This window comes from Anguilla anguilla, chromosome 8, assembly GCF_013347855.1.
Source record: "Anguilla anguilla isolate fAngAng1 chromosome 8, fAngAng1.pri, whole genome shotgun sequence".
Lineage (NCBI taxonomy): Eukaryota > Metazoa > Chordata > Actinopteri > Anguilliformes > Anguillidae > Anguilla > Anguilla anguilla.
Genome location: NC_049208.1, coordinates 39307312 through 39332969, shown reverse-complemented (window position 1 = coordinate 39332969; position 25658 = coordinate 39307312). Strand labels below are relative to the sequence as shown.

Here is a 25658-nt window from a genome sequence, read left to right as displayed (position 1 = left end):
CAGTTTTAAAAAAATAAATAATTTTGTGTCCTTTCATAAATTCATGCAGCTAGTGTTTTGTGGGACTGTGTCCATTTGTTGCTCAATTTTGGGTACTTCCAGCATATCACATGCAAAGCACATGGCAGCTAAACTTGCGCTAAATTGCACCAATCTTGCACGTGGTTGTGGGCAACAGGCAGATTGCTTCCCGAACAAGTTCTGTTTCACCATTTCCCCAGCTCCACACAGCTCATATATAATATTTAAACAGTCTGGGAAGTGCTACAATATAATTTTATTTCATGTCAAACTTTAGAATTATCCACCATCTTTTATTTTTCAATCTCAAAGGACCAAACATGTCTCCACCAACTATAACTAACCAAGTTTTGTAATTCCAACTTCAATATGAGGCTGGTAACAGTCCTGATGGAGGTACATGCACAGCACATACAAGCATACTGAAGTCACATAATTATTGTACTCCAAAATTTCAACTGAAACATGAGAAAATAACATAAATTGCAGACATAACAGCTGTGAAAGACCTGTTGGAGTGAAAGTCATCACTAACCACCTTTGAAGAGCAAAGAGGTCATAATAAGCAGTTCCCTGCTGCAGTACAACAGTCTCGGGCCTCGTATACCACAGAAAACCGATTTTATGCTTCAAATCGACAAGGAATCATTCAGACAAGCCACTCTCGACAATCATATTGGTAACATGACCTTTATTTGGACTGAAAATTTTCCTCTAAAAAACTGCAAAGTTCAAAGTAACTGAAACGTGAAATGTCCCCATGATAAAACCCTTGAGGAGCAGGGGGCGAGCTTCTCGCTCGCCAGGAAAAGTCTTCCGTCATGCAGGGGGTTGACGATGCTGTTGTTTTTTTTTGGTAGTATTGTTAAACGTCCTCCCTAAACAGCGTGCGCTCCCGTCTCCGGCGTTTGTGCCGCCGGGCGCTTCTCCAGCTCGGACCCAGAGCCCGAGGCCTTCTTCTTCTTCCGCCCGTGTTTCTTGTGTTTCTTTTTTCTCTTCTTCTTCGATTTTTCCTGAAAACGAACAAGAATTAAAATTTTTTTTTTTAAATGTCTCACTTCCCACTTTTCTGTTTGTGGAAGAGGGCAGCTATGCTACGCCACCGCATCGTTGCTACGCAGGGAGCGCTGAAGCACGTGAACACCCCCCCCCCCCCCCCAAAAAAAAAATTGCAAATGTTTACCTTGGATTCCAGTAACCACTGTATTTCATGAGGCATCACTTGTGTATTTGGCAACAGTGATTTTGTAACACCAAAGCCACTTTCAACGCCAAGGAAGGCGGTGACTACACAAGAAGAATCGAGTGCCGCCAGTTGTTGAACCCACCCATCCAGGAATGCCGTTGGTTTGGAAAACTGTAGCTAACGAGTTGTAACAAGTGGTGATAGCAGTGTCTGTGGTATAAGGCTAAGTTGTCAACTCTCTTCATGAAACCGAAAATCCTGGGTTTATCCCAAAATGTCAACACTCTTCTTCCAAAAATAGTTTTTACAGTTGTTCATCCATGTTTACACCTGCCTGCTTCATACAAAGCTGTGGTGTGATTGGACGTGCTACGAGAGGTCAAACTCAAAAAAGGTCAAATTCAAATGATTTGAATTTCAGGGTGCCAACTCAACAGGTGTCAGCGCTCCCTCCTTAGACATATAATGGTTTCACACAGCGCAGAGTGTTTTGACGCTGATCACGTGCAAGCAGCTTAAGCGAGAGTTCCTCCACCTACAGCCCAATTAGCAAACTAATAAACCCTTTAAATATCCCTCTGCACTACCAGGATTTCAAACGCAAATCATATTCCACCAACACTGGTGTCAAGCTGAGACTGTGGGTAACCCTTTGAACCAGACATTAAGTGCTAGTGCGTAGGGATGTAACTGTACACATATTCCTACCAAAAAGTATACTGTAGTATCGGATTTTGGTATGCGCTGCAAACCAAACACTTCATCTCGCTTTAACTCACACGCAGAACTATTTTTTGTCGAACTTAAATTCAGAAGTCCACAAAACTTCCCCCTAACGACTTGGTGTTAATGTGCCTTGTTTTATTCAGCCAGAAATTATGGCCAGTTATATGGCCGTAATAAACGGAAAGCAATTTTGTATTTCGCATTTTGTTTTGTTCTTCCGCTTTACCAAAAATGTGCCAAATCATGAAGTCAAAACCAAGGTACATACCGAACCAAGATTTTTGTGTACCGTTAAATCCCAACTACAGCCCTACATGTGGACACGCCTACTGTAAAAAGAAAAAAAAGTGGAACATACCTTGAGTGAATGAGGAGAAAATTTGGAAAAAAACTTAAATTTTACATACAAACTGAGACAAAAAGACCTGAAAGTCTCAAATTGAACCCTCAAATTTTACGTGCCATTAGTCATAACCAACTTACTGTAGTTTTCTCCTTCTCCTCACTGCTCCTCTTCTTCTTCTTTGACTCCACCTACACAGAAGTTCAAAGGTTATGGGATGCGAGTGAGAACAATTATTCTTCAGGGGGAAAATGGTCTTGCAGCAATGGAGATTTTTAAAGTTTTATCATTTAATAAGTGTAAAAAGAACAGCTTAAGGCAACATAGTAGGGGGTAATGAGGTATACAATAAAATTAGTTAAAATTTTAGGAGGACTTTGGTCCCCAAAATCCCTGATGTGTAATAATAACGATCACAGAGAATAGCAGGTGGCCCCTGACTTTGGCAAGCCAAGAAAAGATTTGGCGAAATGTGATTTGGTGAGAGATTTGGAGAGAGTTGATTTCGGAAGGGGCGGTTTGGACAGAGGTGATTTGGAGAGAAGCGATTCGGTGGAGAGTACTTACATCTCCATCCATTACCGAGTCAGCGGAGGACTCAGAAGAGGAGCCTTTGTGTGTGCGCTCGGCCTTCTTCTTCTTCCGGCTGCCATCCTGTTAGGTACACACATTCCCACCCGTGAATATACCGAACCACCACACACTTAGAACTGTACTACACAGGAATGAAATCAACAAACTCTCCGTGGGAAAAAGTGACGGGTCAACTACTTTAATTTCACAGGGGAGAAATGACCTTCTCTTTCTCCAGGTCCTCCCTGAGTTTCTTCTTTTTCTTCTTGGAAGACTCCTAGAGAAGATAAAACAAGATGGGTTGCAGCTACCTATATGCACTTCTTAGAGCTTTAATTGAGACAAAGAGAAATCACATACAGGTCATTGACTCACTACATCAACATCAACCTCACAGGCACTATTTGGCATTGAGGCACACCAAGATAACGTTCTAGCAAATTCTAAGAAAAACAGCATGCCTTCAGAGGATGCAGTGAAGGATTACAGAACAAAAATACCAGTATTTCAGTACAAGCACCAACTTACTGAATCAGGTACAGGTAAATGGTAGACACACGCATCATATGTAAAAGTGGGCGTAGATTTATAGACAGAAAAAGAGCATTTGACCAAAATTTCTGCACTTTTTTTTTTTTTCAGAAAAAAGGATGATCTTTTTTAAGCTTCATTGCCTGTAAACATAGCATCATATACCATTACATATTAATTCAATGGCAGATTTGAAAAGACTAACAACAATCTTGATTTATACAATTACTTGGGAACATCCTTTAAAAACAACTTAATCAAAATACATAAAATTAGATTAAAGAAACACAACAGCTCACTTGGAAAACAAATTAACAAAAATAACCTTACAACACAGCTTACCCATAGCTTACAACAATTAATTCACATTGATTCTGATTATTTTTTGTAACTGAAATGTTACCAATTGCAGATAGTCAATATATGTGACTATTACAATTTTTTAAATGGTGTAAAACAGCTTCTATACCATGGCAACCCCCTTACTCACAAGTTAGCTGCTAATTGAGCCAATACATGGGCGCGCAGTGGGGGTGGGTACCTTGCTATCCGACTCGGACTCTGAGAGGGAGCCCTCCGAAGCTTTCCGGGCAGAGGAATGCTTCCTTTTCCGCTTCTTTTTAACGCTCTTCTTTTCATCCTATTCAAAAGAAAAGAAGAAAAAAGTCCAGGTTTCACTCTAAGAGACTTAATGGCAATAAGATCCAAAAGTTAAACCACTTGCCCTTCACAGCAGGTTAACAAACTGAAACTACTGCAAACACGCCAGAAAGTTAAATGGATGAATGAATAAATGAATAAAAATTTAAAATTGCATGTACAGACTTCCGGGCACGTTATGATGCGGCAAGGCATTCCTCTGAATACGGACATAGATTCGAAACCTCCATGCCAGTAAGCCCTCAGCACCTACTTACCTCATCATCAGAATCAGAGGAGCTGCTAGAGGAATCAGAGCTTGATGAAGAGGAGGAAGACGAGGAATGCTTGACCAAACACAATGAAAGCAGAGCTTATTAGATTTTCAGTCATTTAAGATACAATAAACACCAATAAATATTAGGAATAGCATTAAAAAAAAAAAAATACAGATAACAAAAAAAAAAAAAAACCCCATCAAGGAACATATAAAATATCACACAATGAACATAAGGGTACAATGACCCTTAACATTTGCTGAATGCTTGATACGGGCTTCAAAAGCAATGATAAGCCAACAAAAATACCTCCTATGACTCCTTTACCAGAATCACCAAACAAATGTTACATTTTTCTAGTTATACATCACGGCACATTGTAGCGCAGTCAGCCAGTACGGTATGCTGGTCTTTTCTCACCCTGCTGGACTTCTTCTTCTCCTTCCGTTTTTTCTAAGGACGAAAAAGCAAAGCAAGTGGCGTGTAACTGTGGCCGCAGCTACAGTAAGCCATAACAGCAAATTTATTTTCAGGGCAATAGCAACTCACCTGTTTCTTTTCTTTTTCTTTATCCTTATCCTTCTTACTTTCACTCCCACCAGGTAATTTCTTCTCTTTTTCTTTTTCTTTATCCTTGTCCTTCTTACTTTCACTTGCACCAAGTAATTTCTCTCTGTTTTTCTCCAACTCCTTCTTCCAGTTCTACAGATACGGACACAAAATGATTTGATTGAGAATAAAAAATACAAATAAAAAATTCCACCAATAAATATTAGTAATTTGTTCACTCTACAAGAAACTAATTTAGGATTGCTAGCAATTGCAGGGTGAATCCATGGGTAGACCAGGTTACATGATTCTAAAACAATTGACAACATGTACTACAAATAGTATTTGATGTGGTGCTTGGCTGCAAAACCTAAATAATTTAACAATGTTATAAACATTACTACCAATTATAATGACTTATACACATCATACAAAAGCCGCGCAGGAACTTTCCCCAGGAACTAGGAACCTTTTGAGGAACTCAAAAGGCGTTTCCACCAGGGTCTAAATTATGTTCCGGGGACATTATTTTACCCCCCAAAAAGTCCCTGCTCGGGGGGTAGTACTTTCCAAAAGCACAGGAACTTTGGGGGTGGGGATTGTAGCACTGAACATTTCTGATTGGTCGAGTACTCGCAGCATTTTATTTCAACCGCCATATTTAAAGATCTGCAGCCGCAAACCAGCAGAAGAACTTAACGACTTTCTCATTTATTTGGAGTCGGCATTACTACGGTGTGTCACTGTGTACACGATTTCTGCTCCTCTGTTGAGAAGGTACTCATGGCAGAAGATATTCAGCGCCCAAACAGTGAAAAGTTAAAGGAAATGGCGACATATTTTGAGCGCAGATGGGGGTTGCCACAGTGTGGAGATGGATCACACATCCCCATTCTTGGACCGGAGGAATACAGGAACACACAGAGTATTTCACCCGCAAGGGCTGGCATTCGATCGTCCTGCAGGCTGTTGTGGATGGAAGGGCTCTCTTTTGGAATGTTTTTATTGTGCTTTGTGCGCGGTGGCGCGAGTCCGACTCAGTCATCTGGCGGTCAATCTCCGCAATAGCTTGGCTTGAATCTCCTGCATGCTTAATACTGTTGTTGCAGTGTCGCACGAATAATGATGCCTGTCCGTCGCTTTATATGGCATCATCGTTGTAGTATAGTCACGCGCAAAAATGACGTGTAAAACAGCCGTTGCTTTTTCATATGTCAGCGGACTAAAGCCGCGTTTCCACCGCAGGAACTTTCGCCAGGAACTAGGAACCTTTTGAGGAACTGCGTTCCCACCGCAGGAACCAGGGTCTAAATTAAGTTCCGGGACTTTATTTTACCCCCAAAAAAAACCCTGCTCGAGGGGTAGTACTTTCCAAAAGTACCGGAACTTTTGGGGAGGGGCGCAAGCGCTGAATATTTCTGACTGGTCGACTACTCGCAGTGTTTTATTTCAACCGCCATTTTTAAAAATCTGCAGCCGCAAACCGATTTATTTTCATAACTTGAATTCAAACTTTGTATGTTATGCGACGCAGTAGCCTACTTTTGGTTATAGCCTGCCAACATCTTGGAATTATAACGTGTGTGCTTTTCTGTTCTTTTCTTGCTTTAGTATTCGTTTTATAAAATGTTCAGCATTCGTGCTGGGACAGCATATTACGTACCAAAACATTCAAACGGTTTAATTTGGTTGCTGAATATTTTCTTCCGGATTTTCTTTGTTGGCCTGTTATAATTGACTCAAAACGTTTGATACAGTTATGTGAGGTATGCGGTATTTCTGCGTAATTTACATTGGTGATACAGTAAAAGCAAACTAGAAATCACCTTCCACACTTTTTGTCAGGGTAAAACAACAGGTTAATTCTAGTAATCGTCCCTTTTGCTTTTTCAGACTGCCATAATTTTACTCTGCCATTCTTCAATTCCACAAAAAGACCAGCAAGACTATGGACTAATTTATGGTGCATGGTTTGCATCTGGAGGGCACACTTCGCTGCTTGGCTAGCAGCAACTTTGAAGGAAAGCAAACGGTGGCTGTACCACTGCTAATTTAAATTTTCACGCAAGTCCAAGTTTTCGTTCTATTCTTGTCATTTTGCCATTAGCCTATATGGAATTGACGATGAGAGTCGAAGTAATCAATTCGACAGCAAATTGTTTACGACGTGTGCATGTTTCCTGCTGTTGTTGCCAGTTATTTGTGGAATGTGAATGCATTCTGTCGCCTCGGATGTCAAGACATGAAAGTGAATGTTCGCATAAAAACATAATGAATGTGTTTGAGAGGATATATAAAACAGTTACAATCTGACTATTGGCTTGTTATATCCTATTTGTTGCATAACAACGGTCCAAGTCCAACTACCAATGACAGTTTTGCTTGAAAACAGTAAAATATGCCCAAACGGAAGCAGAAGACTATTTCAATTTCAGGTGATTAAATCGATAAAAAACAATAAATACTAAAGTAACCATATATAGTCATTGTTGGTAACCCGTTGTATATAAGTGGAATAAACCCCTCCGGGCTGTCCCGGTTATTAGAAAATAATGTAGGCTACTTTGGTGGAAGTATGGGGTTACAGAAGAAATCATACGACAGATGGACCGACAACGTCGCTTTTTCATATGTCAGTGGACTAATTTGCCTAATCTTTGCGGGACTTTAGACCGCGGTGGAAACGCAGACAACAATGGGCTGAAGGAACGTTTTAGTTCCTTGAAAAGTAGTTCCTGGGACTAAAAGTCTTTGGGTGGAAATGTGGCTAAAATAGTCCTCTATTTTATCTCTAACTGTTGAATGGTAAAGTTGCTGATTTAGGAATGTAAAACTGAATCAATAATACAATACCTCATTCATTTTTTCTTCAAATTCTGCCAGTGCTCTTGAACCTTTCTTCTTCTTCTCCAGTTGCTCTTTCACTTCTTCCCTGAAAAGTGAGAGTGGTATCACATTCAACTCAAATGCCCTCAAAAATAAAGTAAGGTTTTAACTCCCACAGCCACTCTAAAGAGAAGAACATTGGTCTCTCTCATCAAAAGGAACAAGAGTATTCTAAGAAAGGGACTATGAATCAAGAAAACCTTCAGCATTTCTGAAAACAGATTCAGTCTAGTGTGGCACAAACACCACGATGCTGCAAAGCAGAAACTTGGGTTTATCATATTTGACTGGTTACTGTAATACAACCAGCCTTCAGAAACTGCCAGTTGTAATTTAGATTCACGATAGGATTTCAAATCTTGCGGCAGAACAAGAGCGTTCCTACTGGACACTTGACTAATCAATTAGCTAGCATGCCAGGTTGTCCGGAAATACATGCAAATAGCACAATAATGTTTAGCATGAGACAGGCAACTGAGTAATTTAGAAATCTTGTGAGAGCGAGTTGTTACTGGTACATTTACCATGTGGGCCTAGGTCTACTCAGGTAGTCCTGTATGGTGGGCCCTGAAGAAGGCGCCGGTCCCCGCGCTCGGGCCGCAGCTATTGGGTTCACATAAGCCTGTAATATAAACATACAGAGATAACCGCACGGTTTAAACCAATACTGTTATAAACATTAGAAGTAACAAGTAATTTAGAAAACTAGTTAGCTGATTTCAATGAACTGAATTAGGTAGCCATATTTGTCTAAAGTTACTGCTGCCTTCACAGATCACGTAGCTAGTTAACGTTACGAGACCATGAAAGCAACTTGAATAATGGCCCGATGGCTAAGAAAAAGAGCTGGATTAGAAAAGGCTGTGGAATACCTTAACTAGCTAATTTTATTACTAAAGCAACAATAGCTGCAAAGCAGTCTGCAAACCAACGGCAGTTAGCTAGACTAGCTAACACAGTGTCGGTAGCTAGCTAGCTTGTTAGCTAGCTAATTTGTAGTAATGCTCGCTAGTCTAGTTAACAAGACAAATACGACGTATGTGAGACAGCCAGCTAGTTACATAGCTAGCTAAAATATTAGTCTATAACCAGACGCACACAAAATAATGATACTGTATTGTTTGACATAGACAGACTAATGTTAAGATTGGAAATCTAATGTAGCTAGCAAACGTTAGCATAACATTGCGTTAACGCCATGGTAATAAGCTTGCTATCTATTTAAACATTTTAAAATGGTCACATCACTGAGGTAGCTACATAAAGCAAGACTAACTAGTTATTAGGGGAATGTGATCGCTATCCGTAGTACGCAGACAACCCGCTTGAGCGGTTTACTGCCTAGCTAACATAGTTTTTAAAGCAGGCCCAGGCTCTCCGAGCTAGCTTCTTAAAAACGGATAATAGCGCTCAAGGCACAGGTTGTGCCTTATCAGCGAAAATGTCGTATCAGTATTAATTCACTTGCATAATATGCATCAGTTTTATTAACATATGTACTTACCACTCTGTTATCTCTTTTCCCCATTATGTCGATCTCACGCTGACTTCATTTGTTTCAATGAACTAGCTAACGTTAGCTAGGGATTTTGTTTACATGTCAATCCAGCAAATCGAGGGTTCTTCTGGCTAACAGACTGGCTCCAGCAACAGACTGCCTCAAAATGACTAACAAGTAATGGGACGCCTGCCATCTAGCGGACAACGAATGTGTTTCTTTTTATTTACCAATCCAACGACATGCATAATGGCAGATTTTTCTCCAAAATACTACACATTTCCCTGACCTCTTCCTTTCTAATTTACCCCAAGTTGTTTTTAGAGTGCATTTATTCATTACATTAAAACAGGACTGTTTAAGTTATTTTCAATTTCATGTCTGCACTGTTACTGCAGATAGAATCAGTTCAACAGTGGGACTTTACTTATGATAATTTTAAAAAAAATCTAACTTGAACTACTAAAGCAAATTTAATAGCCCATATGTATTTAATATTTTAAAAAATGCATTTAAAATTTTAGTTATTCTATTTATACACTCTCTCTTTCTCTCCCCCTGTCAAAAAAAACAAAACAAAACATTAAGAGGCTATCATGTCTCCTGGAGTTTGGAAGATGTGTGCCTTTTGTTCAAATATGTTTCCAAAACGGATCTACCCTTAGATCTAAAGGGACAACATTAATTGAAGTCATAGCACTGCTCTTGAACATAAAATCACATGAATGGATTTGTAAATCAGCCACATTCGCCTTTGTCTGGGTGAGAACTGTAAAGCATTCTGTGTGTTGTTGTTGCCCATCCCTTTCTCAGTTCATACAAGTGAAAGCTGCATTCTCCATCCATCCATCCATCCATCCATTATCTATACCTGCTTATCCTAAGCAACGTTGCAGGGGTTCTGGAGCCTAACCCAGCGTGCATTGGGTGAGAGGAAGGAATACATCCTGGACAGGCCGCCAATCTATCGCAGGGCACACACACCACTCACTCACTCACTCATACCTATGGGCAATTTAGAGCCTGCATGTCTTTGGACTGTGGGAGGAAACCATAGTGCCCGGAGGAAACCCACGCGGACACGGGGAGAGCATGCAAACTCCACACAGAAAGACCCCAAGCCGAGATTCGAACCCACAAAAAATGTAGGCTAGTGTCACAGGGTGCGAGGCGTTTGAAGTGTTTTGTCTTTTTTTTTTCATTGACCTCTATACTGAAGTCATGTAATTTAGCATGCATGATCTCGGGCGATGCTTTGTCTGGTGTGTTAATTGTAGGTAGGCAAAAACAACAATTAGTAGTATTGGAGAATGCTGCAATACCAAGTGAAAATCAAGACCTTTGCATGTATGGTAAAGATCTATCATATAAAATGTGTAGTTCTGTGAAAAACAGCATTAGCAACAACAACAACATAATAACAATGATGATGAGAATAATAGTAATAATAATTATACGTACATACATACATTCAGTTTTACATATTTTCAATCAATTAAAAAAATGTAACAACTCCCATGCCCATCTCTGTATATTGCTATATTCTCATTTGACATAGGCCTATACTGTAATTGTTACCCCTGTTACACTTTTACTAGTCATCAGCTCTACACGTTGTGGGAAAGCAGACACTTGATACAGAGAGTGAACAAGAAGAACGAAAAAGATGGAATCAAGGCTTTTCACACACTGAAATATTTATTTTACAAAAATAAAAATGTCCAGCAGTTGAAGCTACAAAACACAAGCATAAACTTAAGCAGCTTTTTTCATGGGCAGCACTTTCGCCTCTCTTGTCTCGTCTTGTCTGATTGGCTATATCTTTACAAGGACTGGGCCAGAGCATGATACAGAATTAGCAGCAAAACCCTTTTAAAGAAAATCCCACAAAAATGTGTCCCTCCCCCACACCCACCCACCCACCTACCCTGAAAAGGAAATAACATTTTTTAAAAATCCAATATCAGCACTGTTGCCCTATTTAAATGGTAAATTATACATGGTCTTTCATTCTCAATGATAAATTCTACATGGTCATTCAACATTCTTATCAATAATCAATCATTTGGTTCCCTGGCAACAAAAAAAACAACATTCTTATCAACAATTCTGACAAAAATACATGTGATGTCAACCAATGAATTGTTTCCAATTCCAGGTTACGTGGTATAAATAAGAATTGCAAAGATGAACACATATTTCTAATAATAAAATGTTATTCCATCTACATAATTAGGTTAGGCTGAAATTGGTTTGCACTAAGATACACATCCTTAAAACTAAATGAGCACACTAAACCAGCACACATGGTACAGTACTAAGTGTACATGGCTATTGTTACACAAAGTAATGTGATACTTTACTTGGCAATTACTGTTTTGACTGTTCTCTGCACATTTTCATTTGGACACTTAAAAAGCTGTATTATGTCTGAAATACATCACAATTGTTAAACTGAATTTCTAAATCCTATTACAAGTATAAGCACATCCACACAAGGTACTACTTTATAAAAGCACCCCTGTTTCTTGCTTTGATAAAATACCAAAAGCAAAATGTACATTTCCAACTTACTAGTACATAACTTGGAAAAAAAAGCAACAGACAAGAAATAGTTAAACACAAGTAGATAATTGTTTAAGCATATCATCAGCTATAAATTTGGTGTACTGTATTTCATTACTGAACTGAACTACACAAATATGCAACTACTGAACAATACTGCAAAATATGCTCAAGGCATGAAATAGATACAGTATTAACATTAAAAATGACTAATCAGATATCACCGATTCAGATTTAAAACAATGCGTGATACTTTAAAAAGCATGGACATATTAAAAGCATGCCCTCACAGCACCAATTTCACTCTTTTGCCTGCCTGCAAGAAATAAAACAAAAACCTAATATTTTTGTCTCTTGCCTATTTCAAGCACAATGCTAATACATAAACAATATACCACTGCTTTCAAATAAAATCATGCTTTTAACAGCAATGCAAATATATATTTTATAACATTTATTCAACATAAATGAAATATAATAATACAATGTACTAAGAAAGAGGTTTTCCAGTGAAATTGAAAATCTGATCAAATGCAGTAAGATTCCCAGTATATCTGAGGAAAAAACTGAGAAATGACATCATTGTAACATTGTTGGGGTAGATGACTAAACCCCAGAAGTAGATCAGCCATATATCACACATTTGAACAGACATACTGGCCGAAAGCCTAATTTGGTGCAAGATAGGGACCAGTCGCCATCTCAGAAACACCTCAGAAGTGAAGCCACCAAATTATTGGTCATCTTCCTAGTTGCCGACATGTGAGCCTAAATTTGATGTAATACAAGATAATTAAGTTAGCCAAGACCGGCTTTACCATTGCTGAGGCATGATTATATGAATTTGAGTACATTTGAACAAATTCTGACCTTACTTTAAATGATACATTATTTCGCATGGTCCAGCTTTTTCATGGTTTTCAGAACAATTACCACGGTCTTTCAAAGAATCTGTATGACTGCCATTTAATGAAAGATTCAAGCCACATTACAGCACCATGTGTGGGCTAAAAGGTTTTGGGATTACATTCAAGTTTAAATGGAAAGGGTACAGCAAAACGTGTGCTAGCACCAGATCTATGCCATTCTATCCCACTGGAGAAGACGCTGTTCTGATTCCAGAGTCCCTCCCAGAGACAGTTTCACACAGAGAACAGTACATCAGTTCATTATCGGAGGAACCAGAGCCTTTTAGCTTGTAATGGATTTTCAACAAGATTTACTTTAAAATAAATATCAACCATTTTCTAATTACAGAGGGACGTCGAGTGCTAAAATCAATTCATGATCACAAATGATTTAGCCTCAATTGAAATGATCCTACAAGCAATGAAATCAGGATCATCACAAAATCATTGGACCTGTGAACTCACTTACGCTTCACAACATACAACCTGCAAATGCCTCCTTTGTGACAAAATTTTAAATAAGAAATATAAATGTTTTTTTAAAATCCCCTCAAATCAATAAATAACTCAAAAACAATAATGTCACGGAAACAAGATTATGCAAGGGACTGAAATTGTGGGCTCTCAGGAGTTTTTGTTTGTGGATAAACACTAAACTAACGCAAAGTGCCAGTATCCTCCAAACAAAATCAAGTCAAACAATATTTTAAAACTGCAATTTATCAATTCCTGAATTCAGTTCAACCACACAGCAATTTGTCTTTACATTAATGGTTTAAATTATATGAATAATTCCCCTTCCAAAATAACATTAATGATATGTGGCACTGATACAAAAGAAAACTGTAAAAAATGTATTTTTGAAGGTCTGTTGTCTGTATGTAAAAATGCTTAATGACATTTTTTTTTACACCACTTCTGAAAACGCATGTACAACTTAATGTCCCTTAGCTAAATAACAGCAAACTAGACAGAAATTAACAATGTGTCCGGAAACAAACATTTTCAGAGACCTTAGAATATCTCAGTGCTGTCCTCTTAACTATCAAAATCTACAAGACTACAGTTGTGTATATTATATAACAGAAGTGAACAAGAAGTTCACTATATGGGCAATTCCAAACACTTTAACGTATTTTACGAGATAAAATGAAAGGGAATATGGAGAGCGAAACTGTTAGAAAGCATCTAATCATGCCTTAATAAAATTAATTTAAATAGAATTCAGCTAGTGAGCTGAAGAGAGGTGTAAAAACCTTCCAGATAGCACACATCCACAACTTGTTCAGTGGCATTGTTTTACCACATTACTTTGCTATTGGTGATGTGGTGATCATTCACAGAAACCAAAAATTATGTTACAGATCAAATGATTCATAAAGGCAAATGTTTGTTCATCCTACCCTTTATATACACTAAATATTTGATTACACATGTAAATAAATATTTTCTGCCACGTATTATCAAATAAGATTAACTCCTACAATGACTCTGAACATAGAGTGAGCTGTAGAGAATTAAAGTATAATATTAAAAGTCATGTGCAGCATATTCATCCGAAGTCATTCTTTCCATCTCCATTATCAATTTCCTGCATACACAACAGACAAAGGGGGAAAATGTACTATCGTAGGCTGACCACAACATGCGGTTGAGAAAACCGTGTTGAAATCCAGCAAAAGCACAACCCAGGTTTCCATGCAACCATTTTCTGTTGTGCAACACCTGTTCCCTACCATTTCATAAACAGCAAGGGAAAAAGTATCACCCAACATCTAAATATGATGTGAATACGTATGAAACATAAATATACGGTCATGCAAATTTGGATCTTCATATCTGACTGTATTTTGTGCTATGTGAATTACCCACAAGCATCATAAAACCAACCAGAATAAAAAACATTCAGTTATTACTTTGTGTTGCTTGAGATATTTAACAGCACACATATGAAATTGTTGTTAATCACTGATCAACACTGAAATAACACAGTTTACACAAGCTTAGTTATTTTCAGAATTGTTTAGCATCTGCTGCTGTAATAAATTAAATACCTACAATGTAGGAATAAATCATCTAGACAAAACATGTTTTGTTATTGTTGCTTTAGTTGAAGAAAGCTGAGCAGAGCAGTCTTCAGTATCTAAAGAGCTGAGTTGCTTGAGAAGCCATAATCAAAGACTTATTATCAAAGACTACATTATTAAAAAAGGTTTGTGCATCATTATGGAATGTGTCACACTGTCCGAGTGCCATAATATCAAAAAAATGATTAGTATGACAGGCATAGAATTTGTAGTTTTTAGTAGAATTACGTTGATATGTCCTCTCTTACTGAATCTATTTACAAACTTGCGAAGCACTTGTTAAAATTAAAAAAAAAAAACTACAGTTTTGCATTATTTTCCTGTTAAAGTGAAATATTAACCACTGCATCCATTGTATGTGAAAATAAGATATGCATTAAATTTGCCAAGAACTTGACAAGCTTAGCACAGTATCACCAGTAATTGCATCCTTATGAGAGAAACCTGAAAGGTGGCACTGAACGTCCTTCACTAAACTGAATGTGCAAAATCTGTCATAGTGAGTCTTCTGTTATCTGTTGTCTTCTGTTTCCTAAACTAATCCTGAGAATAGAATACAGAGCGGTTTCGGTTTATGTGAACTGTTTCATCTCTACTGGCTTTCCCCTTTGCTTTCTTGACCCACCCTTTGCTCACTTTTTCATCAGCCTCCTTGCCCGGTCAGTGCCAACCTCATCCACTAGCGAATGTCGTAATGTGTCATCGCCTTTGGATTATGGTCATGGTCAGGGAGGACCACATCCAATCATGAGCTATTCTTCCTTCTGAGCTTCCGGTTGGCCTGTCATAGACTGTCGTTCATTATTACCGTTATTATTGGGTCCTTTCTTGTCAACATCTAGATGGTTCTAGAAAATTAGTACTCTCCCTTACCATTAAGATCAAACACTTACAGCAAAATGAATGAAAATTAAATGAAATGTAGACAAATGCAATCTGGACTACTGGTAATGAGACCACTGTATATTATATTACTGAATACTAATTAAGGAATGATGTGCATTCTTCTTTGTAATTTTCAAAAATATAAATGGTAGGTTTTTGGAGGTAAATACTAGACTATGTTCAGGTTTATTCTACACTACACTAGTTCCTAAAAATGATTTGGTCTGATTCATTTAGGTCCAACTGTCTCATGAGTTTTAGTGCTGTTTCAAAATATCCAACCCATTGATATGTGGATGATAAATAGGGACACACTTCTGAACAAAGCTCCACTGAGCTGTCCACCCATGCAAATGCTTCATTATCAAACCACACCAATTCACTTCCTTGTACTAACACTACCAATGCTAGTGCTATACCTATGCTTTTCACTTTACACATGTAAAACACACTACCACTAACACTGTTACCAATCACTTACTGTACGTTCATACAAATTCATTCCGAACCCCATATGCCTGCATGAAACCTTTTCTGTCACAGATTGTTTGCAACAGTGACGAGCTGACTATTCCTTATGAAGCTGGAGAGGTTTCTAACAACCTACAGAGATGTGGTAGCAGAGCGTCTTGCTCTACCATTAGATCAGATGTATTAAGACAAAATCACACAAAAAAAAAGACATTACGATCCACAAAAAAGAAGAAAATATCTAAAATACCTAAATAATTATTTTTAATATTATTATTTTACTTAAATGTGTATGAATAATTCTACTTCAGTTCATATGTTCCAAGATCTACGCCCAGTGTATTAACATATTTCCAAAGAGGACAGTCTGGTTTTGAAAATGGATAGACATTGCCCCAACCTCAGCATTATTAATAAAATAAAATGCTGTCCCCAAGAGGAACAGTAAATATTATGCAGCACTCTTTGTAGAAAAGGTTTAAGACAGTCAGCTGTTGGATGCTCTGAATGACGGTTGGGTATATTTGAATTGACATGAGGAGAATGTCCAGGTTGTGAGGTGCTCGGGCTTGCGATGAAGCTTGCCGGCCACCAGGTGGCAGAGATGCCAGTTTTCATCAATTCACATCCGCAACACGTCCTGGGAGGGAGGCAAGGTGTGTGGGGCTGATATCAGAGACGTTCCCAGAGATGGAATGTGAGGGAGGGTGTGTATGTGTGTGTGTGCGCACGTGTATGTGTGTGTGTGTGTGTGTGTGTGTGTCATCAGAGAGGCCATACAGAGGAGCTTTGACAGCGAAAGGGGTAGGTTTGTGCATAAGTCTGTGTGTGTGTGTATGTGTGTGTAATTTTGTTTGTACATGTACGGTAAAGGAGGTTTACTGCAGCAAGCTGTACAGGTGAAAGGCACCCTGGCGTTTATGTGTGTATGCGTGGGTGGAGAAGAGGGCTTTTCAAAGCAGCTGTACAAGTTAAATCCCTAAAGAGAGATCACTGGCAGTAAGAGGTGTGTGTGTGTGTGTGTGTGTGTGTGTTAGGATTGGCTTTTGCTTAGCATTTTCTTCAAAAAGGCAGCGGAAAAGCAGCGTCTGGACATCCAGAGTATAACCAGGCAGCACATGTAAGCCTCGCTGTTCGTTGCATTGATTCTTATATAAAAGCATCTGAGGGCCAAAAAAATAAAAAAATAAAAAAATGAATTGCTTTTATAGCTGGAGTAAGGTATTCTCAAAGCAGCATTCATCGGTGTGGAAGACTTCCCTCGCTCATCCCTTTCAGAAAAAGCGGAAGACTGCGATCTCCTTCAAGGTATTCAGCTGGCTCCTCTCTCTTCAACGGGTGACTGGCTGTTAGCGAGCTCCTGGGAGTTCTTATTGCTACTCTCCATGTTCTCAAAGTATGGGTGGGACAGGGCAGCATAGGCCGATATCCTCTTGGCAGGATTGAAAGACAGGAATTGCTGTGTGGGAAAAGAATCACATGTTAATATAGTACAGTTTGCATACGATTGCTTAATCCCAGAGGGCTGTAGGCCAGAGCGGTTTCGATCTCTCTTAAAATGTTTTTTCAATGCTTTAAAACCCAATTGTATTTTATTAGCACTCATTACCACAACTCATTACTCTTTGGAGGGCATGATGTCAGCTGCTACTTCTTATGACATCACAGGCACCCGATAGACCAGTGAGGTTCACCAATGAGCAATTGGTCTGAAACCCTCCAAGTCTTGGGAGATGCCAGAGCCAGCTGTGTGCTGTCCTACGTGGCTGCCGGCCACAGTCGGTACTGGCACACTCCAAATTCGACGCCAAACCATGAATCAATGGGTCACAGAGGAACGTCATGGTCAAGGCAGTTATCCCTTTGCTTGTAATCGCAAGGTTGCTCATTAAAATCCCATGTGGTGTGCTAACACTACAGCTTTGAGTAAGGAGCTTTAGCTACATTGCTCTAAGTCCCAAGATTATGGCATCCGGTAAAGAAACTACATATAGTACAGGTGGACTTGCAGGCTGCCCTGTATATTGGAATCTGTCACAGCAAATTAATAATGTAACCTACATCCATCCATCCATCCATCCATCATCTATACCCGCTTACTCCAGGTTAGGGTTGTGGGGGTGTTGGAGCCTATCCCAGAGTGCATTGGGCGAGAGGCAGGCATGAACTCTGGACAGGCTGACGATCTATTGCAGGGCAATGTAGCCAATGTAGCCATTTTCTTTAGATTCTTCTCTCAGTTTGCAATCTCCACTCAACCTTTGTGACGGGAAAGAGAAATGGCAGCCACAAGCCGCTCAGTGAGGCACTTACAAGCAGAAGTGAAGCTCCCAGCTCGTCGATATCCGGAACCAGGTCTCCAATGGGCTGGGGGGGCCTGGGGGCGAAGGCGCTCCGTGGGAGAGCCACCTCCTGGGGCCAGTCGTCCACGCTGGGGACCCCTACCACACTGCAGACACACCCGTGAGTCAGTACTGAGCTACCAGCCCCCTCCTCCTTCATACACACGCCTTCAACAAGGCAGGGAAGGTGAATGGCACTGTGCCACTGTGATATAGCACGGCATAGTACCACATGATGACAGTGAGCTGGTGGCAAAATGTCCCTAATTCACATTTTTGTTCTTGGTCTGTGACCAGCATAAGTACTGGTAGTTGAGACTGCTACAATACCAAGTGAAAATATTAACATAATAGAAAATCAAAACCTTTTCATGCATGCCAAATAGGCTAATATCTATCATATAAAGCATGCTGTTCCTTGAAAAACAGTAGCATGACAAGTACTAGTTATAGCACTAGTTCCACTGCTAACAACAACAACAACAACAATGCTTATTTATTGTTCCATACCCAGGTTTGATATTCACTATACATTCAGAGGGTGACTAAAACATGCTTTTCTTTGAGGTGTGGGCACAAGCCATGAATGTGTTTGCAGAGAATGAGGATATGAGAATGACGAGATACTCACTCAAAAATCTTGCCCAGCTGATCAACATCAGAATTTCCGCGAAACAGAGGCCTAATAATAAAGAAACAGGGACAACACTACTGAGTTAAGTGCAACTCAGTGTAGCACCATTTTCCAGAACTTACTGTGGTACGCTGCAGTACTGCATTGCTGATCTTTGTATTATTTTGTACAAACAGTAAGTTGAAACCTAAAACCTGATTTAAAAAAAAGCAGAAACCTGAAAGCAGAACAACAGTACCCAAAAGGATTGCCCCTGAAAATTACAGCATGTGAAATCAAGAATATGTAAGAAAACAATACAGAAACTGCATAAACTAATCAAGCCTGAAACTTGATTAAAAAGTTAGACCATTTCAAAAACTAAATACAAATCCTATAAAACAATAAGGGCCCAGGCACTCTGACTGGCTTTCATTCACAGCTGAATTTTTAATTCACATTCTCTCCAGTGTTTCGGAAAACTCTCCAAAAACTCACAGATGGACATACAGTTTTGGGAGCAATTAATCCTGCATAATGATAATCCTCCTGCGTGGAGAATGGGCAGGGTGGCATTGTGACGGCCTTAATAGGCTGGTCGCACACACTGTCACCGGACGACGCACGCGCACAAAGACGACACCACAGCGGGGAGTCCGTCAGATGTATGCCCAGAATGCATTGTAATCGAGGTCGCGGCCGTCCTCCCCATAGGCTGCAGTAATAAAGGCCCGGGCCTTAAACGTCGGAGGAAACGAACGTCCGCGGTCCGGCAGGCGCCCGGGGGGGGGGGGGGGCGGTTCCCCGGAGAAGCGTTGCTCTGTCTCTTCCCACCCGCACGCAGAGCGCCCACAGGTAGCCCACAGGTAGCTAGCCGCCATCGGCAAGAGACGCGCCTCTCTCCTGATCGGGGTCAGCTCTCTCGCAGTGTTGCGCGTTCCGCAGCGTGGATAACCCATTGGCTCGTGAGTGCATGTGGTCAAGCTGCAGTGATGCTTGAACAGGGTCGATTTGGCGCAGCAATAACTCGAGGGCCACCACTGGCAGCTTAAAATAGGGGAATGTGAAAACAGCCTCACTGAGAAAAGCACCAGCTGCAGGCCGAAATTCCCCTCCCTCACAGTTAAGTATCACCACTAGATGTCGCATCTGCAGCAAGACACCCAGCATTTCATGTAACCACCAACCCCTTTTCCAAACACTGAAAATGTAGTCAATCTGCGGATTCATGTGATCTGTTGTTGCAAATCCTTACATTACGACAGGCAAATGATTTTCATCAGAGGGATCGGCCAAACCAGTTCTTTGCTAAAATAACCTTAAGCAGTGTCATGCCAAAACAAGTATGCCCAAAATACTTTGGCAGGAATTCTTTTTTTCTCCCCCAAGAGCGATTTTCCCCTGAATTAATCAGACGCTTCAAACAAGGTTTACATTCTTCCTCGGAACGCAAGCGTGCGGCACTGCGTGACCTCACGGCGCGCCGGAGCTTCCCGAGGCGAGGACGGGCTGCAGGGGGACGTGCCGCCAACAGGTTGAATGGGATCGCGCTCGGACACGCGGCTGAGTCACGCTTTGTTAACGGCCGCGCGTTCGTATCCTGCATTCCAGGGGCTCCGCCTCCCGGAATGCGGCTGGGGCGACGTCTCCCACGGAAAGCGTACACGTGCGCGCCTGAGAAACTGTGAGAAAGTAAACAGGAATGCGGGCTCCGCGCTGCGCCGTTAGCGCTGCCGCGACAACCCCCGGACCGTCAGACCTGCGCTCGCTTCGCGTTCGCATTTCGCTCACGGCGCGGTTCGACCCCCTCCTGCTTCGCACGTGATGCATTCTGGGAAGGGAGAGGTTATGTTGGTGATGTGTGACAGGAGCGAGAATAGCGTATTAGCTGCAGGGGTCCCAGAATCTGTTGTGACGATGCTAAATAGTCAGGAAAAAACACGACACATTCTCCTGTATGATCCACAGATGAGGCGTAGTAAATCGAGCACATGCAGAAGACTTCTGAAAATGTTCTACGGAACATATATTTCTACTGGCTAGTTTCAGCACATCAGAATGTTCATAAAAAGATAAAACCGTTGTGCTTGCAGACACGTTCGCACGCGCTCAGTATATACACACCCATTTATAAGGAAGCATCCAAATGCACACGGACCACCTTCAAATGAAAACGCAATTCAGGAACACAACCATATTCCGCGGTGTGCTCTCGGCATGAATAGCTATATTGCTTTTCCATTTCCAAGATAGGCAGATTTGTTGCTGTTTCTTCATTGGTCATTGAGCTCAAATTTAAAAGTATTGATGAATATCTACAGGACCTGTTTCCTTCTGCAGTCGTCGAGTCAGAGTGGCCGCTCGGACGCTGAGAGCGGCGTCTGAAAAGCACTTAATCTGCAGCAGGTGGCTTTTAAAAACGTTATCTTAATCACCTGCGGCAGAGAGAAAGAAAGAAGCACATTTTACAGGGATCAAAGAGCCTCCCGCTCGCTCTCCGGCCGGCTTGGCGGGAGGCCAGCGGCGCAACGGCGTGGTTTCACGGCTCTTTGTGCCAACGGAAGACGTGCCACCTCTCCTCACGTTACCAACAGGCCTTGAAGTGTTCACCACGGCCTTTGTGTCATTAAAAAAAAAAAAAAAAAGGCTTTTTTTTAGACAATTGAGTCGGGCCCTGGAATCTCCTTCAGTAATAGGTGACCCTCTTTAGCTTCACGACGGAAACGCACACGATCATTTCCGGATTCCAGTTCAGAATTTTATTGAGGCCATGCAGTTTGCTGTTTCTATTGCAGGTGTCAGTGCAAAACCTGCTGCCCCCACTTCCGGTCAGTTCCGGTCAACCCCTTATTGGATAAAATGCTATCAAGTGCTTTCCACTCCAGGACATTGTTTTGCGCATGAGTATATACAAGTTACTGGTACATTCATTCACTAAGCCTATGTAGTTGTATCAGCTATGACGCTAGCTAACAATGCTCTGTAGCTGCAGGCAGCTGCTAACTTGCAAGTGATAAAGCCAAATGTTAAATTTGGCACAGTTCAAATTGGCGAAATGTCGTACTTGTAATGTTCATGGTTTGAATGCATTGTGAAGATTCGGTTGTGCTTCTGTTTGTAAGACTGGCAGTATGGCAGTTGTAATTACGGTTCCTGATCAACCCCACAGCATTGCTGCCCTGCTATCTTCGTCTTTGCACTAGGCCTATCATATAGGCCTTTCTACAGTTTACTACAGTTTACTTGCTTTAGCTAACTACTTAGCTTATAGTGCTTTAGCCAGCAGGCTAATAATGGTAAGACTGTCCAAACCAGATCCAATGTGAATAGCCACATTGTCACGCATGCTTAGCATTGTTTCCAATAAAATGTTGATACATACAAATGACATCAGTTCCAGAACCGACCGGAAGCGGAATTCAACCGTTTTTTCAGGGGGCAACAGGCACTGTCCTGCAAACTTTCTGGAACTACAGAAAGCACAGAAGTAAAAAATGTCTTGAAACACACACCAACTGTCATGTGATTCTTATTTTCCCCATGAATTGCTGCTGAACCTCTCTCAGAAATTGATATACAATGGGACTCATCATGTACACAACTGTTCCAGCATGATGTTGAACAGAAGGGTTTCAGTTGTGTAGGGGGGGGAATATCTATGTATTATAAATCCTAGTTCTGTGATTAAATACTAGGCGTAAACTGTACTGGGTACCTGTCAGGGAAAGAGAAACTTCTAGTAACATCTGCTTTGTTCTGGTGGCAGGGCATACCTTTAAAAAAAGTGTGATAAAAGTACTGTTTATCATATTGAACATGGCCATGATCTGCCATTCTATAAAAGACGGTAACATTGTCCATTTTAGGATATCCTTTGAGTACCAAACGTCACACCAGCTCAAAACTTCAGCCAGCCAATAAGACATCATCTCAAGCTCTGTCATCGAAGAGTACTTCACTCCTCATTTATTATAACCTTGTATAAAACTCTTACATCCCAAGCAGCATCATACTTAACCAGTAAGTCATTCATTTCTGTGTCCTCATGCTGAGTTTTGTTTCCACTGCACAGATGGAAGACGTTATTTTGACGAGATCAATGTGCAAGTGATCGTCTCTAAATCCAATAACTCTGGAGTTTTAACCTGTGCTTTGTTAGAAAGGTGGCACCTGGCTATTATTAATATTATTAATATCATGCTAGCATTAAGTCGATAGCTGGCACACTTGTCACCCAATATTTTATTCCTATATAAATATGATATTACTATTCAATCATGTATCATACATGCATATGCTAGCTAAATCTGGCTAGGAATTTAAATATGTATAAGTGCTCTATATTACATTTTTTATTTGATCCAAACACCTTGGGTAGCTGATAGTTCAGGAATAAGAAGAACTCATGTTATTGTGGAGAGCAGTGGTTTTTCAAGGAGATAAAGTGCTTTTGCTACAGACATGGGAACCGACTCCTGCTCACCCATTCCACATCACAGTACCGCTACTGAACGATGGAAAAGGCAGGGCCTCTTGGCGAGGCGGAATGTCCCGCTACAGTGCTCTTCCCTCCCCCCTGACAGGTACGACGGCTGCACCGGCCTCAACTTTCACTGCGGGCTCCCCCCTGCTGTCCTGACTCCTGTTGTTGACACATTTGTGGTGAGCTCCACATTTTGGGGAGGCAAAGAGCTTGCTAGCCTGACTGGGGAATGTGTCCTTGGTGTTCCACTCCGCAGTGCCGCAACATTACCACATTGCTAAAAGGCCAGGCCAGGTGGAAATGTATTATTAAATGTATTAATGTATTATAAAACACATCCTGTTGAGGTCATCTTGACAGGCCTGATGACTACACCCCAGCAACATTCTCCAGCTATTGGATCTCAAAATAAATTGGATTTCTGGAATATGCAAAAACAACAAAAATGTGTAAGGTGGTTTAATATAGGATTTTTTGTAATAAAACAGACAAACTTTATTATTCAAGATTGTCGTCCTCTAAAAAAAAAGAAGATGGATGATCCAAATTGCCTTCAGCCACAGTGAAGACCCCATGGCACTTTTTGAAATTAGTAGGGGTGTTAACCCCCGTGTCCTGGTCAAATGATAAGGCCACAAAATGGTTTGGCTTTAACATTCAACAACTTCAAGGCAATTTTAATATTTTCCCCAAAGTTCTTAACATATTTGTATTGTATTCATTAAAAGCATTGGTAAAGTATTTGTTGAATGCAAAGAGATTTATTAAAATAATAAAAACAATAATAGTAAAATTATTTTATGTTGATCACTGTGCCTGAATACAGCTGAGAAATCAAAGATGAATCTGAATGGTAATCTCAAAGCCAACCTTTCAAATAAATATCACTCAAGCCAGTTCTGTGGCTCCCAAGAAAAGAGCAAAGTCGCAGGTTAACATTTTTGAGAAATGACTATTTCCTGGGTCATAACCTCATATTTTTCTTCCTCAGCCATAATCATTTTACACTCAGTCTGTGTACAGAGCCTCCCGGACAGAGCCTGGAATTCCTACAGCTGGAAAAAAAAACTCCCGAAATGTTCGCAGTGTGTTGTTAAAAATGTCTTCCCAAAACTGTCACAGGTGCTACCGTTTTCTTCCCATTGCAAATATGAGAAAATTCAAATGAAATCAAACCAAATACATCCCAATGTTTTTGATTGCAATGATGCAATTCTTTTTTGCCATTTTTCTGCAAATTAAAATGCTGAGGCCTTTCAGGAGAAGTGACGGGTCATTAAATGACCTCACAGCAAACACTAGGAGCCTCCATCCTGCCCTGGCCAAATTTACAACCTGACTGTCTTATCCTGACCATCTAATCCCCCTAGTTAAATTTGATCACCCCCTTCATCAAAGAAGATATGTGGTGAGAATCCTGGTACAAAATGGCTGCCATTTCAGTAATACGGAGATGGATGCCACACAATTCCAGTGAGTGAGGTGTGCTCACTGTTAAGCACTTTGGCATCCTGAGATGTAAGGCGCTAAATAAATGCACAGGTAGAAATAAGATTGTTGGAAGAAGGGACGATGGAGCACAGTTCATAAGACTGGGTTAAAACAGACCACAACATGTCCACCTCCTGAACCCACTGAATATAATCAATCATCTAAATACACACCTACCTATTAGCCAAAATGGCTAATCTCACATTCAGTGAAAATTACCAAAAGTATTCTGGGTAAGCACTTATATTCCATCATCCCCTTGTTTTCACCATTTGTTTAAAAATACCTATGAGTCGCACAAAAAACATTAAATTCTGCATCTGAAAAATAGGTGTAATTTGGTATAATTCTTAATGAACAGTGCATTACATGTTCAGCAAAATGACATCTGCAAAAGGGGCTGTTGAACTGTTCCAAAGTTCTAGGTATTTAAAACGGGCTGCATGGGGTTGTAATGTGACCTTGCAGCATCATACTTGCCCGAAGACACAGAAAACTGACCCGGCCCACTGACATTTTACCCGAAATGAAGCTACACACTGTACGGCACCTTTTTATAAAGAAATGTGCTGGAAAACACTGT

At 40.5% G+C, this 25658-nt stretch overlaps 2 protein-coding genes and 1 long non-coding RNA gene across 3 annotated transcripts in view; 1 reads left to right on the top strand and 2 right to left on the bottom strand.

Moving 5' to 3' along the window:
• Positions 1-260: 260 nt before the first annotated feature.
• Positions 261-9406, bottom strand: fam133b (family with sequence similarity 133 member B). The gene is made up of 11 exons (XM_035431500.1): positions 9237-9406; positions 8257-8354; positions 7700-7778; positions 4847-4999; positions 4718-4750; positions 4298-4366; positions 3922-4020; positions 3073-3126; positions 2844-2930; positions 2417-2467; positions 261-1034 (listed from the first exon to the last, which is right to left on the bottom strand). Exons 1-11 carry the CDS (start codon positions 9258-9260, stop codon positions 900-902), a joined length of 882 nt encoding a protein of 293 aa, XP_035287391.1. The 5' UTR covers positions 9261-9406; the 3' UTR covers positions 261-899.
• Positions 9407-10902: 1496 nt separating this feature from the next.
• Positions 10903-25658, bottom strand: part of cdk6 (cyclin-dependent kinase 6) — a 49691-nt gene continuing 34935 nt past the window's right edge. The window contains exons 6-8 of the mRNA XM_035429265.1: positions 19120-19170; positions 18460-18595; positions 10903-17605 (exon numbers count right to left, since the gene is read on the bottom strand). Coding sequence (XP_035285156.1) covers positions 17459-17605; positions 18460-18595; positions 19120-19170 — 334 coding nt within the window. The 3' untranslated portion in view covers positions 10903-17458. The remainder of the gene's footprint in view (positions 17606-18459; positions 18596-19119; positions 19171-25658) is intronic.
• Positions 17370-24679, top strand: LOC118233472. Its single transcript, XR_004766531.1, has 3 exons — positions 17370-17454; positions 23685-23763; positions 24576-24679. It is a non-coding gene; the product is annotated as an uncharacterized LOC118233472 (long non-coding RNA).

Coding starts and splice junctions, on each gene's coding strand:
- fam133b (XM_035431500.1), bottom strand. CDS start 9,260: ATGGGGAAAAGAGATAACAGAGTG. Junction 8,355..9,236: donor GGAAAAGAGATAACAGAGTG/GTAAGTACATAT, acceptor TTTATATTACAG/GCTTATGTGAACCCAATAGC. Junction 4,367..4,717: donor AGAAGAAGAAGTCCAGCAGG/GTGAGAAAAGAC, acceptor TGTTTGGTCAAG/CATTCCTCGTCTTCCTCCTC.